The sequence below is a fragment of the Erpetoichthys calabaricus genome, chromosome 15 (assembly GCF_900747795.2).
Source record: "Erpetoichthys calabaricus chromosome 15, fErpCal1.3, whole genome shotgun sequence".
Classification (NCBI taxonomy): Eukaryota; Metazoa; Chordata; class Cladistia; order Polypteriformes; family Polypteridae; genus Erpetoichthys; species Erpetoichthys calabaricus.
In genome coordinates, this window is record NC_041408.2 from 52212763 (window position 1) to 52227251 (window position 14489).

Below are 14489 nucleotides of genomic sequence, written 5' to 3' on the forward strand. Positions count from 1 at the left end.
TGAAGGGGGATCTCAGAGAGAGGCATGGCACAGTGGTATACAGCAGGAATACTGTACGGTCAACGTGACTTCAGAAACTGCACAAGAATAGCTGTGGCTAGTTTCAGTAAAACTTGCTTTACTAGGAGTTTCTATTGGTATAACTGCGGAAAGGTGAAATCTCTGAAAGTAGGGCTATGGATTACCCATCCACTTTCTAAACACACTATTCTTTGCAGGGTTGACAAGAACCTGGGTTTTCTCTTCTTAAAATTACAATTTTCATCAGAAAATTATGCAATTTTTTGCATTGTGTAGAGCTCCGAGATGATTACATCCTAGCAAATAGAACATTTTACAGAAATTATTTCTGAGATACCTACCCTGACTGCAGACACATATGTACAATGATAACCCCCGAAAAAAATGAAACCAATTTTCTTCAAACAAGTTGCATTATGTTTGCGTTATTACAGGATCCAGGTTTCTTGGTTTTGGTCCAGTACTTATTCCCACATCCTTCAAAAACAGTCTGATCTTATGGCCATGGAAATAGTTAGCTAAGGTTTTGGCAGTCCATTTAGTCATTGGACCATGCCCACTGATTTAAAAAGAAGTTTAAGTGAAGACAGCTAGCAGCTAGTGGTCATGGCGGCCTGTAAACTGGTACTGTGAGTGCTATGCAGAGTGGAGACAGAAACTGTGTTTTTCCCCAGAAGTGTCCTTGCTCATACTCTGCTCAATGCTTGCATGAACTGGGTGTTGGGCAAGGTTGTGGGGTCCAGTGGTTATGGGGCATCTGTTGGTGAAGAAATATTCACTGATCTTGACTTTGCCGACAATGCCGAGATCTTCATAGAGTCAACGGAGGCTCTGTTCGGGGCTCTTGAGAGACTGAGCGAAGAGTCCGAGTGTCTGGGCTTGTGAGTGTCCTGGATAAAAACCAAGATCCAGGCATTTAATGGCCTCTTGGGCACAGCCATGAGCATTGTGTCCGTCTGAAAAGAGAAAGTTGACCGCGTCGAGAGGTTTACTTACCTTGGCAGCAGCATTCATGATTCTGGTGACTCTTCCTATGAAGTCAGGAGATGGATTGGAGAGCATGAGAGGGCATGAGGTCACCGGAAAAGGATGTGTGACACTCTTGATATCTTTGCAAGAGAACGAAGGTCCAAGACTTTAGAGTCCTGTTGTTTCCTGTTTTACTATATGGTTGTGAGACATGGACGCTATCCAGTGACCCGAGACGAAGACTGGACTCCTTTGGAAAAGTATCTCTTCGTAGAATCCTTGTTTATTGCTGTTATGATTGTGTCAAACAAGCAGCTGCTCACAAAGACCCAAATGAGGCACATTATCTGCATTGTGAGGGAGTGTCAGATACAGCACTACACCCATGTGGCGCGATTCCCAGTGGGTGATCTGGCTCGCAAGACTCTCATTGCCGAGGACCTGAGCAGGTGGACCAGGTCAAGGGGATGCCCACATAACACCTGGCTGAGTCAGATAGATGTTCACTTCCTGAGGGTGGGACTGGACTGCATGTCAGTCTGGGGCGTTGCCAAATGGATCCTGAGGTGTTTTGTCATGTGGCGGGTGCAGCAACCTATGTGCAGTACCTATGTATGCTCCCCAACCTGACCTGATAGCTGACAGCTTGTTTGCCCTACCAGAGCATTTGCTTGATAATGAACAGAAGCAAATGAAGACACAAACTGAAACAAACCTAGTTTTGTGAAGGTCAACGTACATAAATGCATTAATCCATGCCTGTACAAATCTGTCTACCTAATATAGCTTATTTACTTCATTTGACCCAATGTGTTTAGTTTCAAATTAATCATTACTGAAGTTCACTTAATTCAATTCCTGTTCATTTTACTCTAGATTTATTTGTGTACATAATTATGCAAGTTTAAGTGTTTGATTCTATATAATTGTACACTAAAATTGGCTGTATTGTACTGTAAAATGTTCCTTTGATGGTTTTCCTGCAGCATTATTAAAGTTTATGTTACTCCATACATATTTTTTGTTAGTATGCACTTCAAACCAAATGCTATTCCTGCCTACAGTCAAGCAATAATTGTACAAGTGAATGAAACAAGAATTTTCAAAAAATAAATTATCAATGTGCTTTAAAAGAACTATAGCATGTACAAGAATAAAGAAAGTTGCATTTAGTTATGGGAAATTCCTGTTGACATGGTATGGTTGCTTACTCTTTCACACAATAGTGAATCAAATTATACCCTATAACATTGTGAGGTTTTTGAATTTCCCCATGGGATTAGTACTAGGGTGTTGTACCGTGTTAGCCATTATGAATGTAGAGAAAAGCCAAGCAAAATGCCACCTTTTATTGGTTAACTAAAAAGATTACAATATGCAAGCTTTCAAGGCAACTCAGGCCCCTTCTTCAAGCAAGATGTAAGGGGCCTGAGTTGCCTCGAAAGCTTGCATATTGTAATCTTTTTAGTTAGCCAATAAAAGGTGTCATTTTGCTTGGCTTTTCTCTCCATGGGATTAGTAAAGTTTATCTGCTCTAAGATGCAAATATTGAATATGACCAAACAAACAAAAAAGGACAATCTTGACAAAAAAACCACTGATAAATTACTCCGATGCTTGTATTGACAGGCTAAATGTTATTTATGTTTAAGCAAAAAACATTTATATATAAAAAAAAAAAATCTCCCAACCTATTGGAAATGTTTTTGACAAGAACAAAACGCATAACACATAAACTTAAATAAACTATGTAATTACATAAAGGAGTACTTATTTATGGATATGAGAACCTTTGATTAGGTGAGTCTTGTGTACTGCAAATGCTTCGTGAAGCTTAAACTGGCTTGTTTTTTGCGCAGCTTGGCTTACACTTTAACCATTGTGGAGTTGTTCCTCTTAGTGATCCTGAGTGAAATACTGTATTTTATTTTTACCAAGCATTTATGTATATAGTGAAATTGCTTATGCAGCTGCTGTAAAACCTGTATTTAAGGGTGGAAAGGCAGAAGGCTTGTTTATTGCTGGGTACTTTCATGCACACATCTTATACAGTTTAACTATGCAGATAAATCTCTTTAACACTATACAGGACACACTTTGTAAATGGATATCCGTGTCTTCGAACTGATTCCGTTAAGCAACCAGCACTGACCACCCACCGCATATTAAAGATTAAAAGAAAATCTGACAAAAAGGAAAATCTGAATGCATGATATAAACTGAAATACAGGGTCTGTTCATAAGAAATTATGCTTAAAAAAACTCGCAAGGAGTTAACAGCAGCAGAGCTAAACCTGGAAATCTTGTAGTACAGCTTCGTTAAATGTATAAAGATATAAAGGTAGGTCAACAATTCACGTTACGCAAACGATGAAAACACGATACCTTCTTTCCTATTCATGGTGTCAAAACGAAGCAAAACAAATAAAAAGAGTCTAAGAAACAAAGAAACGTCGTTAGTTCTTCTTTAGACTGGCCTGTCTAAGTAACGTCTCCAGCAGTGTGGCCTATTGTTTACATGTGACTGTTACGGCAGAGCTGTAAAGACCCAAAACTACAGATCTCAATAGCGCGCCTGAACTTAAGTTAAATTACTTAGAAATCCGTTCGATTGTAAGGTTAGAAAGCAGGTTAAGTTCAGATAAGATGGTGCCCACCTATCTACTTTTGCAAACTTTACGCGTAGTCCACGTGTTGATTTTTTTCACAGGCGAAATTGGGTCGCCTAACAGAGAGGACGCGTCACTTTAAGGAATTAATCGGTTATGCATTATGGGAATTGTAGTTAGAACTAGTTTGTTCTTTCATAAATTCTTTATTCGCAATTAAATCAGAACAAAAACAATGCAAATACAATAATGAAAATTAACAACCAATTATGAAAAAATACGATTGAACTTCAGATACAGAGACATTATGCATATAATAAAAATTCTATATTAAAATTTCATATAAGTAGTTTATTAACAGTGATTTCAAATAAAGGATATGTTTTACTAGCTGTACTGTTACCTGGTCTTGACGTTCTTTTTATAGACGTAAAGCGGGATTCTAACATCACAATTCTTTGTGGAAGGTGCTGTATAAAATGGTTCTTTTCTTTATTTATCAATAAAGCAAAATCATTAAATATACATACAGTATACTATATGGTGGATTCAGAAAGTATTCAGACCCCTTCACTTTCTGCACATTTTATTGTGAAGTAGATTTAATTTTATACAGATAAATATTCCATTTTTTGTCAATCAGTTTAAACATAATAGCCCATAATGACAAAATTAAAACTTTTTTTAAGAAAAGTTTGAAATGCGAAGTCAAGCAAAATGACACCTTTTATTCGCTAACTGAACAGTTTACAATATGTAAGCTTTTGAGGCAGCTCAGGCCCTTTCTTCAGGCAGGTTACAGAGTACAAGGTGTATACGCACAAAAATGTTGTGTAAGCCAGTTTCCACGCTCACATCACGATGTTTAAAACCTAAACTTGGCTTAAAGCCACGCACATTTTCACGCCAGCTAAATGCTTGGCGTATGCAAGTTCTCCACTTGGTTTTGCAAACTGGCGGCACCCAGCGTCAAAGCAGTGCTTTTGTTCCAGTGTGGTTTCCCTTTCTTTTTTAGATCCATATCCCTGGCACGGCTTTATCAAATACACTGAAATTAACTGCATATTGTTTATTAGTTTAAGGCATCTGATTGTAATTAACCTGAAATAATATAATGGTCCACGGAATGGCCAAATTATTCCAAATACCATAGCTGCTTTAGCATTGTTTCTCTCAATGCACCATTCAGACTATTTATCCCGCTGTATCTGAGTGTGGAATCACAGCTCTACAGCAGCTGATCGGAAAGAGAATTATCAGTATACAGCATCAAGCACATGCTGCCTCAGCCATGCGCACAGTCGATTGAACTGCTCTCAAATGGCAAACGCTTTAGAGCCTTTCCTGTACGGACCTCGTGGTTCAGAAACAGTTTCATCCCAAGAACTATAAACGCACTCAATCAGTTCATCAAGTGCTCCTTGTAGAACTGTTTGTACTTATTAGTACAATCACCTCACTGTAAACTTCATCCATCCATCCATTTTCCAACCCGCTGAATCCGAACACAGGGTCACGGGGGTCTGCTGGAGCCAATCCCAGCCAACACAGGGCGCAAGGCAGGGAACCAATCCCAGGCAGGGCGCCAACCCACCGCAGTACTGTAAACTTGCGATACAGTTATAATATTGCAGAACCCGAGCCACTTCATAAAGAGTGTATTTACATATGAAGATGATATCATTTTTAAGATGAAATGCAGCAAAATATGTTTATTACATTATGCAGATAAAATGTTAACATCATATAAATAATCTATATTGTTAATAATTAAACATGTGAGGACACGGTGGCGCAGCGCTAGTGACAATCTAGTGCCCCGTTCAGAGTTTGTTCCTGCCTCACACTGTATTCTTGCTGGGGCTGGTGCAACACTGGAAGGATAGATGAATGGAATAATTAAACATATACTACAAAGATATTTCAATGTTCCTTAAAAGTTTTGAAGAATTGGCGTTCTAAGCTTACAGATGGCTTAACATCTATTACAGAGCTGATTGTGTGGCGATTGGTTACTTGGAGAAAGAAAAGGAAGGACAGGAATTGGGGGTTAGTAAGTTAGAAACAGACAATACTGCTGCAATAAATTATTTCATTGAAGGTCGCTCATGGCACAGCAAGCATCTTGCAGGTGGCAGGAATAATCTCTGGACAAGGCGCCAGTTCATCACTATCACTGTCCCACCGTGTTCCCATGTTTAATAACATGCTTTAATTCCTATCATCATGAAAATTATATCAAGTATACATCTCAGTATTTTAATTATTCAGAGAGCTGTAATATCACAAATGTAATGGATTCTGTGACCTGTCGGAGGAAGAGAAAGCCCATTTAAGAAGCACGTAGTGATTCACACACATAGAGCACATAGAAGAACATATACAAAACAAAGCATTTAACGTGCTACTTTAGTTACAATGGTATTTGAGAAACTAGTAAATTAAACGATTTTAAGATGAAGTTTATGATGTTCTACTTTAATGACAAAATAAACTATGTGATTAAAGTGGAAATTTCAGAATTAAAGTTGACATTTCAAGCTTTTTTCCCACTGTGTTCCTATTTTTTTTCTTCTTTTCTCTGTACCCTAATAAGCTTTCATATGACACTCAAACAGTGGGTTACGACTTGCCTTTTCGCGGCATCTTTGATATCTGACAACATCTTTGTTATTTTGGGCACTGTGCAACTTTGTGAACTTGAGCTTTCGAGTTTCTCCGACATTCTATGTCACTCGATCAACTTCCTTTTGTTGTTTATACCACTGTTAAAACCAGCAAATAGTATGTTTTTCCTTGCCTCCACTTGGTATTTGCTGAAATTCTTCTATTTTCCCCTGTGCTTTTGCCATTGCCTTTTCAAAGAATGCTGAGCTAAAGGGCTATTTATATTGATTTGCATATTCAAAGAGGCGTAATTCCGGGAGGAGTCTGGGAGTGGCGGCAGGCGCGTGTACGTGCGTTACTTTTCACACTGACCAGATTTATACATCTGGATTTTTTTGTGCATAGGCCTACACGTATTTCAGCTTTTGCCTATACGCCATGTTTTACTGTGAATTCTACGCATGCCGTTATGCATGAGGCCCCAGCTCCATTAGTATGGAAAGCATCTGTAAACTGCTATGTTCAGGTCACTCCATAGATGTATGGGGTTTAAGTCTGAGCTTTGGCAGTCAGAGACTTGTCCTGAAGCCACTCCAGTGATGTATTGACTGTATGCTTTGGGTCATTGTTGTACTGAAATGTAAAACGTTGCTCCAATCGGAGATTGTGTGCACTCTGGACCAGGTTTTTTTTTTCAAAGACCTCTTCACATTTGGATGCATTCATCCTACCCCTAATTTTGATAATTCTCCCTGAAGAGCACCCCCATAGCACCACCTCCATGCTTCATCATCAGACCAGAGTCATTTAAATACCATTTGGCAAACTCCAAGTAGGTTATCATAAATGCCTGATTGGTGGAACACTACTGAGATGGTTGTTCTTTCATCAGGTTCTCCCATCTCAGCGGAGGTCTACTGAAACTCTGTTACAGTGACCACTGAGTTCTTGGTCACCTCCCTGACCAAGGCCTTTCTTACCTGGTTATACAGATTAGCTGGACATTCAACTCTACGAAATGACAGGTGGTTAAAATCTCCTTCAATTGCACAATTATTGAGGCCAATATGCTTCTGGGAATACTTTAAGCTTTGGGAAGGTTTTATCCCCTTGATCTGATCTATGTTTCACAACAGTTTGATTGCTGTGGTCTACAGAGATTTTACTGCTTGTTTTTTGTCCTGACATGCAGTGTGAATTGTGGGACCTTACATGTGCAACTGTATGCCTTTCTAAATAATGCTCACTCAATTCTGCTTGCCACGGGTGGACTCCAATCAAGTGCAAGACACAACTGAAGGAGAATTAAAGCAAAATGGATGCACCTGACCACAATTTGGAATACTATAATAATCCATTACATTTAAATAACACTTTTCTCACTACTCAAAGCGCTTTCTACAGCAAAGGGTCTGAATACTTATATGAATTAGAGACTTCAGTTTCGATTTTTAAGAAGTTTGCAAACCTTTCTGAAAGCATGTTTTCACTTTGCCATTATGAGTTATCTGCGGTGGGCTGGCACCCTGCCCGGGGTTTGTTTCCTGCCTTGCGCCATGTGTTGGCTGGGATTGGCTCCAGCAGACCCCCGTGACCCTGTAGTTAGGATATAGTGGGTTGGATAATGGATGGATTATGAGTTATTGATTACAGATAGATGTGCAAAAATGGCAGATTGATCCATTTAAAAATAAATCAACAATACAATAATGTATGTGGAAAGTGAAGGTGTCCGAATACTTTCTGAATCTAATGTACAAATAAACAATGTCAAACCTGCTTAATTCGGATAAGGTTCCTGAAGCACCAGGGTCTGTCTTGGTAGCACTGGGCATAAGAGAGTCCATCACAAGGTCTACTCATGCACACACCCATTTTCACACTCAACTTAAAACAATTGTCTGGTTATATGAGACATAAATACTACACAGAAAACAGTAATTCAAACAAGCATTGGGAGAGTGTGCAAATTCTATAAAGAAAACTTATTTGACCTGAGGATGATGGATGCACCAGTGCTAACCACTGTGCTGCCCATATGGGCAGATAAATGAGGTAATAAGCTTAATTGATCTCAGCATCAGAAATTATACAACAGAGTGGCGAAAACAAAATGTTAAAGATTCAATGCAAGATTGTTAACTGTAGGGTTATTGTAGAGAGGAGCCACAATTTTAGTCTCCCAGTCATCCATAGCTTCATCCGTTTACTTAAGACAATATTTGTTTTTTTGAGAATCAGGGACTATCCTGGCAATAATGAACATAAGGCACCAACTATTTCCAAGAACATGACCAGTTCAAGATATGGCATACTCTTTCACAGCACAGTTTATAAAAAAACAATTAATTATATCTTTGGGAAGTGAAAGACAAGAACAAATAGCCATGTAGACAAGAAACACTCAACACAGAGAGTAACCACACTGAGATTCAAACCCATTCCCCTGGGACTGTGAGGTATCAGAGTTAACCATTGTTTGTGGCGCCACCACTGTGAATCAATCAGTGTTAATATTATATCACAAGATGTTTTACAAAAAAATTTCATTGCCAGACAAAATCTGTTGTATGGGGTGTTGCAGCTCCATTTCCTGCTGGCTTCAGCTTTCACACCCTGAAACACCAATCTGGCTGTGAAAGTTTGAAAAAGAAATGGAAATGGATAAGGTTTTGCTGATTATCTTTACTGCCTGTGTTCTTTCTATTAGGACATTTATATCCAGTTAGGAGCTCACAACTGTAATATATTGAAGGCAAGATGTAATTCATAAAAAGCATCTTCACACATATGCCTTTCCTGTTAAAGAGTTCAAAGGCAATTTATATACACAAAGAGATGGCGTCATCTACTGACTTTAAACTTTGATATCCAAAGGAAACCAGAACAGAGCCGCCCATATGAATTATTATTAGCCTTCATAAGCATTCCATGGCCACAGACGTGAGCACCACTACACAATAGTCATTAAGGTATGTCACTTTGATTTCCTTGAGCTGTTGCATTATGAACTTTTCTGTAATGATGTATGGCAGACAGAAGCTGGAAGATGGAGAGGGCGGCAGGTGTCTACAAATACAAGGGTTAGCTGATCCATGAAAGCTTTGTGAATGCATAGTGAAAGACCACGTGGCCTAGCTGATCTCTTTCTAAGCTATTTTTTGAGCTTTATTCTGGAAGATCTGGGATAATTAATTGGCTGCCATGACCTAAGGTTTCACTCCTATGTGGATGTTAATCAGCTTCTACATGAAAGTCTCACACAACTGCAATATGGGCTTAGACAACTCATTGTTAGTCTAAACAATATACCTGCATGGATGTCCGCTAACGTTTTACATCCATATACAAAGGAAATGCAAATATGATAGGCGGGATCACCTGTTCAACCATAAAAGTTTAGTTTCTTCACACATTCTAACTAGCCTTGCAATAGTTCTTAAAAGTGCTCTACGCTTGTCAAAACATTGTTTTAGCACTTAAGGAACATTAGCAGATTTCATCTCTTCCTCTCCTCCTCTGACACAGCACTACTTTCATGCCTTCATCTCCTCTAAAACGGATCAAGTACAATTTTCTTTTAAAATATCTGCTTGTACTAACAATCAACCAGCTGCAACAAGTTCAAAATACTGATTCCAGAGTTCTGACGTGGACCAAGCACAATGAGCACATCTAACTCAACTATGCTGGCTGTCTGAATGTTATCGGTTTAAGTTCAAAACTCTTTTTCTGACTGACAAAGCTGGTAATTTCAACACCCCGTATTATGGCTGTCAACATTACTTGCATTTGACCAACCTCCCAGACAACTGAGATCCTCTGTTGTTAATCTTTTCACAATTACAAACTAATGTTTTGCAACTCTCTATGAATACTCGTTCAGCTTTACAGCTCCTACCATTTGGAACCCATTACCTATGTCAGTGGGTAAAGCTTAATTTGTGGAGTTTCTCATATTCTGCTTAACAACAACAACGTGCATTTCTATAGCACATTTTCATATATAGAATGTTTCTCAAAGTGCTTTAGAAGATGTCAAAGAAAAAGTTACAAAAGATGAAAAACAAATTAGAAATAGATAAGTATAAGAATGAATAAATACCAAAAAATAATAAAGAATAAATTAATACACACCTACACAACATAAATATACAAGTAATAGAAAAAGCAGAGTCCTTATATACAGATACATTTTTAAGTCTCTATAGATAAGTCCGATAGTATGGTGAGATTGCTGGGAAGGACAGAAACAATAAAAAAAAACTCCATGGGTGAGATTCTGGAGAAGAAAAAAAAATCTGCAGGGTTTCAAGGCCAAAGGACTATTCAGCCCCCACTGAGTATTCTACCTATCAGAAATGTACAGTTCCCTATTGTTTTTTCAGCTTCATCCTATGGGATGTGATGAAGTGGGGCTTATTCACACTTGGAGTATCCGCTTATGCTTCAACATCACAGGTGGAACCTAAGAAAGGCCCTTAAGAAATCCTAATTAAACAAGTGGGTTTTTATAAGGTTTTTTTTTTTTTATGTTCCACAGTATTTATCTGGCACATCTCTATTGGTAAGCATTTTGGATTTTTGGTGCATAACAGGAAAAGGCCTCTTCACCTCTTCTTTTATACCCAGCTCTTGGTATAATAAGCAAACCACTATTAGAAGACCAAAAGTTAATAACTGGGAAAGTAAGGGAACAAGCACTCAAAAATATAAGAAGGAGCAACACTATTTAGAGCTTTATATACCACTTGCTGTGCTACTGTCTAAGATGGGTTGGAATCTAACTAGTCAACATAGACATCAGTGTTAATGTTTGCAGTGCACCATGTCTCTGCTATATGCCACTTGGTATAGGATTTGTAAAACCAGTGTTAATGTTTGTGATGCACCATCTATTGGAATGACAAATGCAATGCACTTTATTACTAAAAATGTGTGTGATATTCCACCTTTTGGAATGACAGAAACATAAGATAGACACAGATATACTGTACACATATAGTGGACACTAATCATTTTACTAAAGTGGATAAATAGCATTTTAAAATCAAGTAACCATTGTAAATGATGCTAAAACTGGTGAGATATGCTCAGCTTCTCTTTTTCTGGTTAGGATTTCTTGCTGTTGCATTCTGTGGTAGCTGCAGCTGATTTCTGTCTTTCTTAAGTAGTCCTGTTAGGAGTGCATTACAGAAACTTAGTTAATTAAAAACAAAAACATACATTAATTTCTCAGTATCTTGCAATGTTATAAAACCTCTACCTTTTGCAATGTCTGTTAAATGAAAAAATGCAATAAAATGATAATACTAGTCCTTAACTTTTACAGTTTTTCCCTCTTTCATCTCTGTCAACTTGACTGTAAGAGAATTTTTATTCCCCTCTTTGGTACCAACTGTACTAATCCTAATACTACCATTACTACTTTAATACTTTACCATTAATACTACTAATACTATCCTGGGTTGATCATCTACTCCATTATATCTCTCTGTTGTTCCCTGATTATGATAACTTTAGTCATACAATTATAATGTTATTGAAATCTGCTGTTTTATACTGTTTTTAAAATGTATCCTTACTGTATTTGTTATGCAAAGTGCCTCATAATGATGTATTTTAAAACTATGTCAACATTAAGGTATGATTTCTACACATAAAACCTATTTTATACACAGACACAAGCTACTATATATTGGTCCACGATTCATAAAACAGAGCAAAACAATTAAATAAACTCCAGCAGAATTAAAGAGCATCCAGCCACTCAAGAAAGCAATTCTGCAAAGCAAACAAGAAATTGCAATAATCATTCATTCACTTTCTGAAGGCACTTATTTCAGTTAGGCATGGTGAGAAGACAACCTGGTCTGCATACCTTTGAGAGAAAAACAATATGCAAAGTAAATGAACAGTGACAGTTGTGTAGAGGATATGAAAAATGTACACAGACAGTATCTGGGGTAGGATTTGGTCAATGGACAGTGGTGTTGTGGGAGCAGCAGTTTTAAGGACTGTGCTAATTACTTTAAAATAAAAACATTCAAAAGACCTATAGGGAGTTGATGCCTATTCCAGCAGTACTGTTAGTTTAACAATAGTTCAACAATTAATTAATGGACTGATATTGTTGTTTTCCATTTATGTTAATTATTTCTAGTTTGTTTTGGTGGGTTTTAACAAATCTGTATCTATATGTGTACTAATTCTATAGTTAATAATTTGTAAAATCTATACTTTCACTTTACCTGAAAATTTCTCACAGTTCTCTGTGTCTGCACTCAGTGAAGAGCTATATTCAAAAATACAAACTGAATTGAAATTAATTGAGTGTTAGGTGTAAAACCAATCTTGGATATTGTACCAGCCTGTCACAGGGCACACTCAATGATTCACCCACCCTTCCCTACAGGGCCATCTTAACATATGGACACAATGGCCACTGGCTGGAGATCCAAGGAGCATAGGGGCTCATAATGTTTCTGATGCCTATTTATGTTTCTGTTTTGCTGTCAAAACAGGGGGCCCAGCACACTACTTTGCCTGAGGGCCAATGATGCTGTTAAGATGACCCTGCTTCCTTAAAAAGGTCTAATTTACAGTGTCCTTGTTGTAACTAGTGAATTGAGGTGGAGGAGATGTTAGACATACAGAAAAATGTATGCATTATATGGTTGCACTTGCTGATTCATAATGTAAGACATTTAGTCTCCTTTTCAGAGAAAACTTCAGTCATATTATGGGGTTTTGAATCTATTCAAGTAGCAACTGGAACATGGCAGAAAACATCCTTAAATAAGACATTACTCTATTGCAACACATAATTACTAATGCATAGACATGCACAAGGATGATCAAGTAACGCCAATCAACAACAAAGCATTCTTTAAAATGTGGAAAGAAAACTTCTGAAATATGGGAAAACATTCAGACTAACTACAGATGGCTTCAGATTTTTGAAAAGAGAAAAGATGACTCAAGGATGCTGGCCTTAGAGAAAGAGTTGCAAAGGAAAAGGGGCATCTGAAACTGTCAAATAAAAAGAAAAGGTTAAAATGAATAGAAAAACACAGACATTTGATGGAAGATGGCTGGAAAAGCATATTATGGTCAGCATTTCAGAATCACCTTTTCACTATTACAGATGACACTTGTATTTAAGGAAGACAAATTTAGCTATGGTCTCTTATTGTACATTACTTATCCTCTTATGAACATGTGCATCCTCTCCTGGTTAGATCAAAGTTTGTCCTCTTCTCTTAAGACAGCAATAGACACCTTTGTATAAAATCTTCATTTTTGGGAATTAGTTGCTTGGAATAAACTTGGTTCTGCAAAAAAAAAAAAAAAACAAAAACAAAAAAAAACACTGAAATTTTTCTTGATAAAGCTGTTTTATTTTGCCATTTTTTCTGAACCTTAACTTTATTTAACATTAGGAATGCCAGTACCAAGAGGACACTATTTACTTGCCCTGGCAACCATATATGCCAGGTTCTGCAACAGCTTCTACCCCTCTATCGTTCAGACTCTTAAGTTTGTGATGCCCGACTCCCCTCACATCTGCACCTAGTAGTCTATTTATATGCAGTACACTTGTTACATTTGTTACTAATGTTTTTATTATTAGTTGTTATTTATTTATTATTTATTTCAATTTATTACTATCTACTCATTTATTAATTAATTATTTATTAATTTATTATATAGTTTTTCACTTGTCTTGTACTTGCGCTGTTTATCTATATGTTGCATCCGGTCTTGGGAAATGTTATTTTGTGCCTCTATATGTCACAATACTGTGTATGGATAATGTGACAATGAAACCACTAGACTTGACTTCACTTATGTCTCAGTAGACTACTTGAGCGCAGTACCTACGACATGTCCTGAAAAGAGGAACATATACATAAGCCGTCTATATCTGACAGCAACATTCACAAGTTAGTGTTAAAATATTCTAAGAATGTTCTTTTTTCCAATAGTTAATGTCAGTTCTGTATCAAAGGTATTTTTTCTGGAAGTTTGTATTTTTAATAACCCATCCTGGAAACTAATACTCCTCGAGTCAATCTGGTCTCTTTTAACTGTCAGTGATGTAAGGTTATTAATTAATAAAAAAAATTGAACGGTTTCTAAAAGTTCAACGCCCTAAAATCTGTTCGCTTGCCTTAACTCGTTCTATTGTTATTTTTATGAAGCAATTTACTTCATTTGAAAAATATGAATTTAAAAAAAGCAAACCGAAGAACAGCTTCATCTTGATGATCCTATTATTGG

At 37.3% G+C, this 14489-nt stretch overlaps 1 protein-coding gene across 1 annotated transcript in view; it reads right to left on the reverse strand.

The window, feature by feature from the left end:
• The window catches only part of tsnax (translin-associated factor X), an 88804-nt gene extending 85270 nt beyond the window's left edge, over nt 1-3534 (reverse strand). The window contains exon 1 of the mRNA XM_028820560.2: nt 3376-3534. Within this exon, the coding sequence (XP_028676393.1) occupies nt 3376-3391 (16 nt within the window). The 5' untranslated portion in view covers nt 3392-3534. The remainder of the gene's footprint in view (nt 1-3375) is intronic.
• Between the last annotated feature and the right edge of the window lie 10955 nt (nt 3535-14489).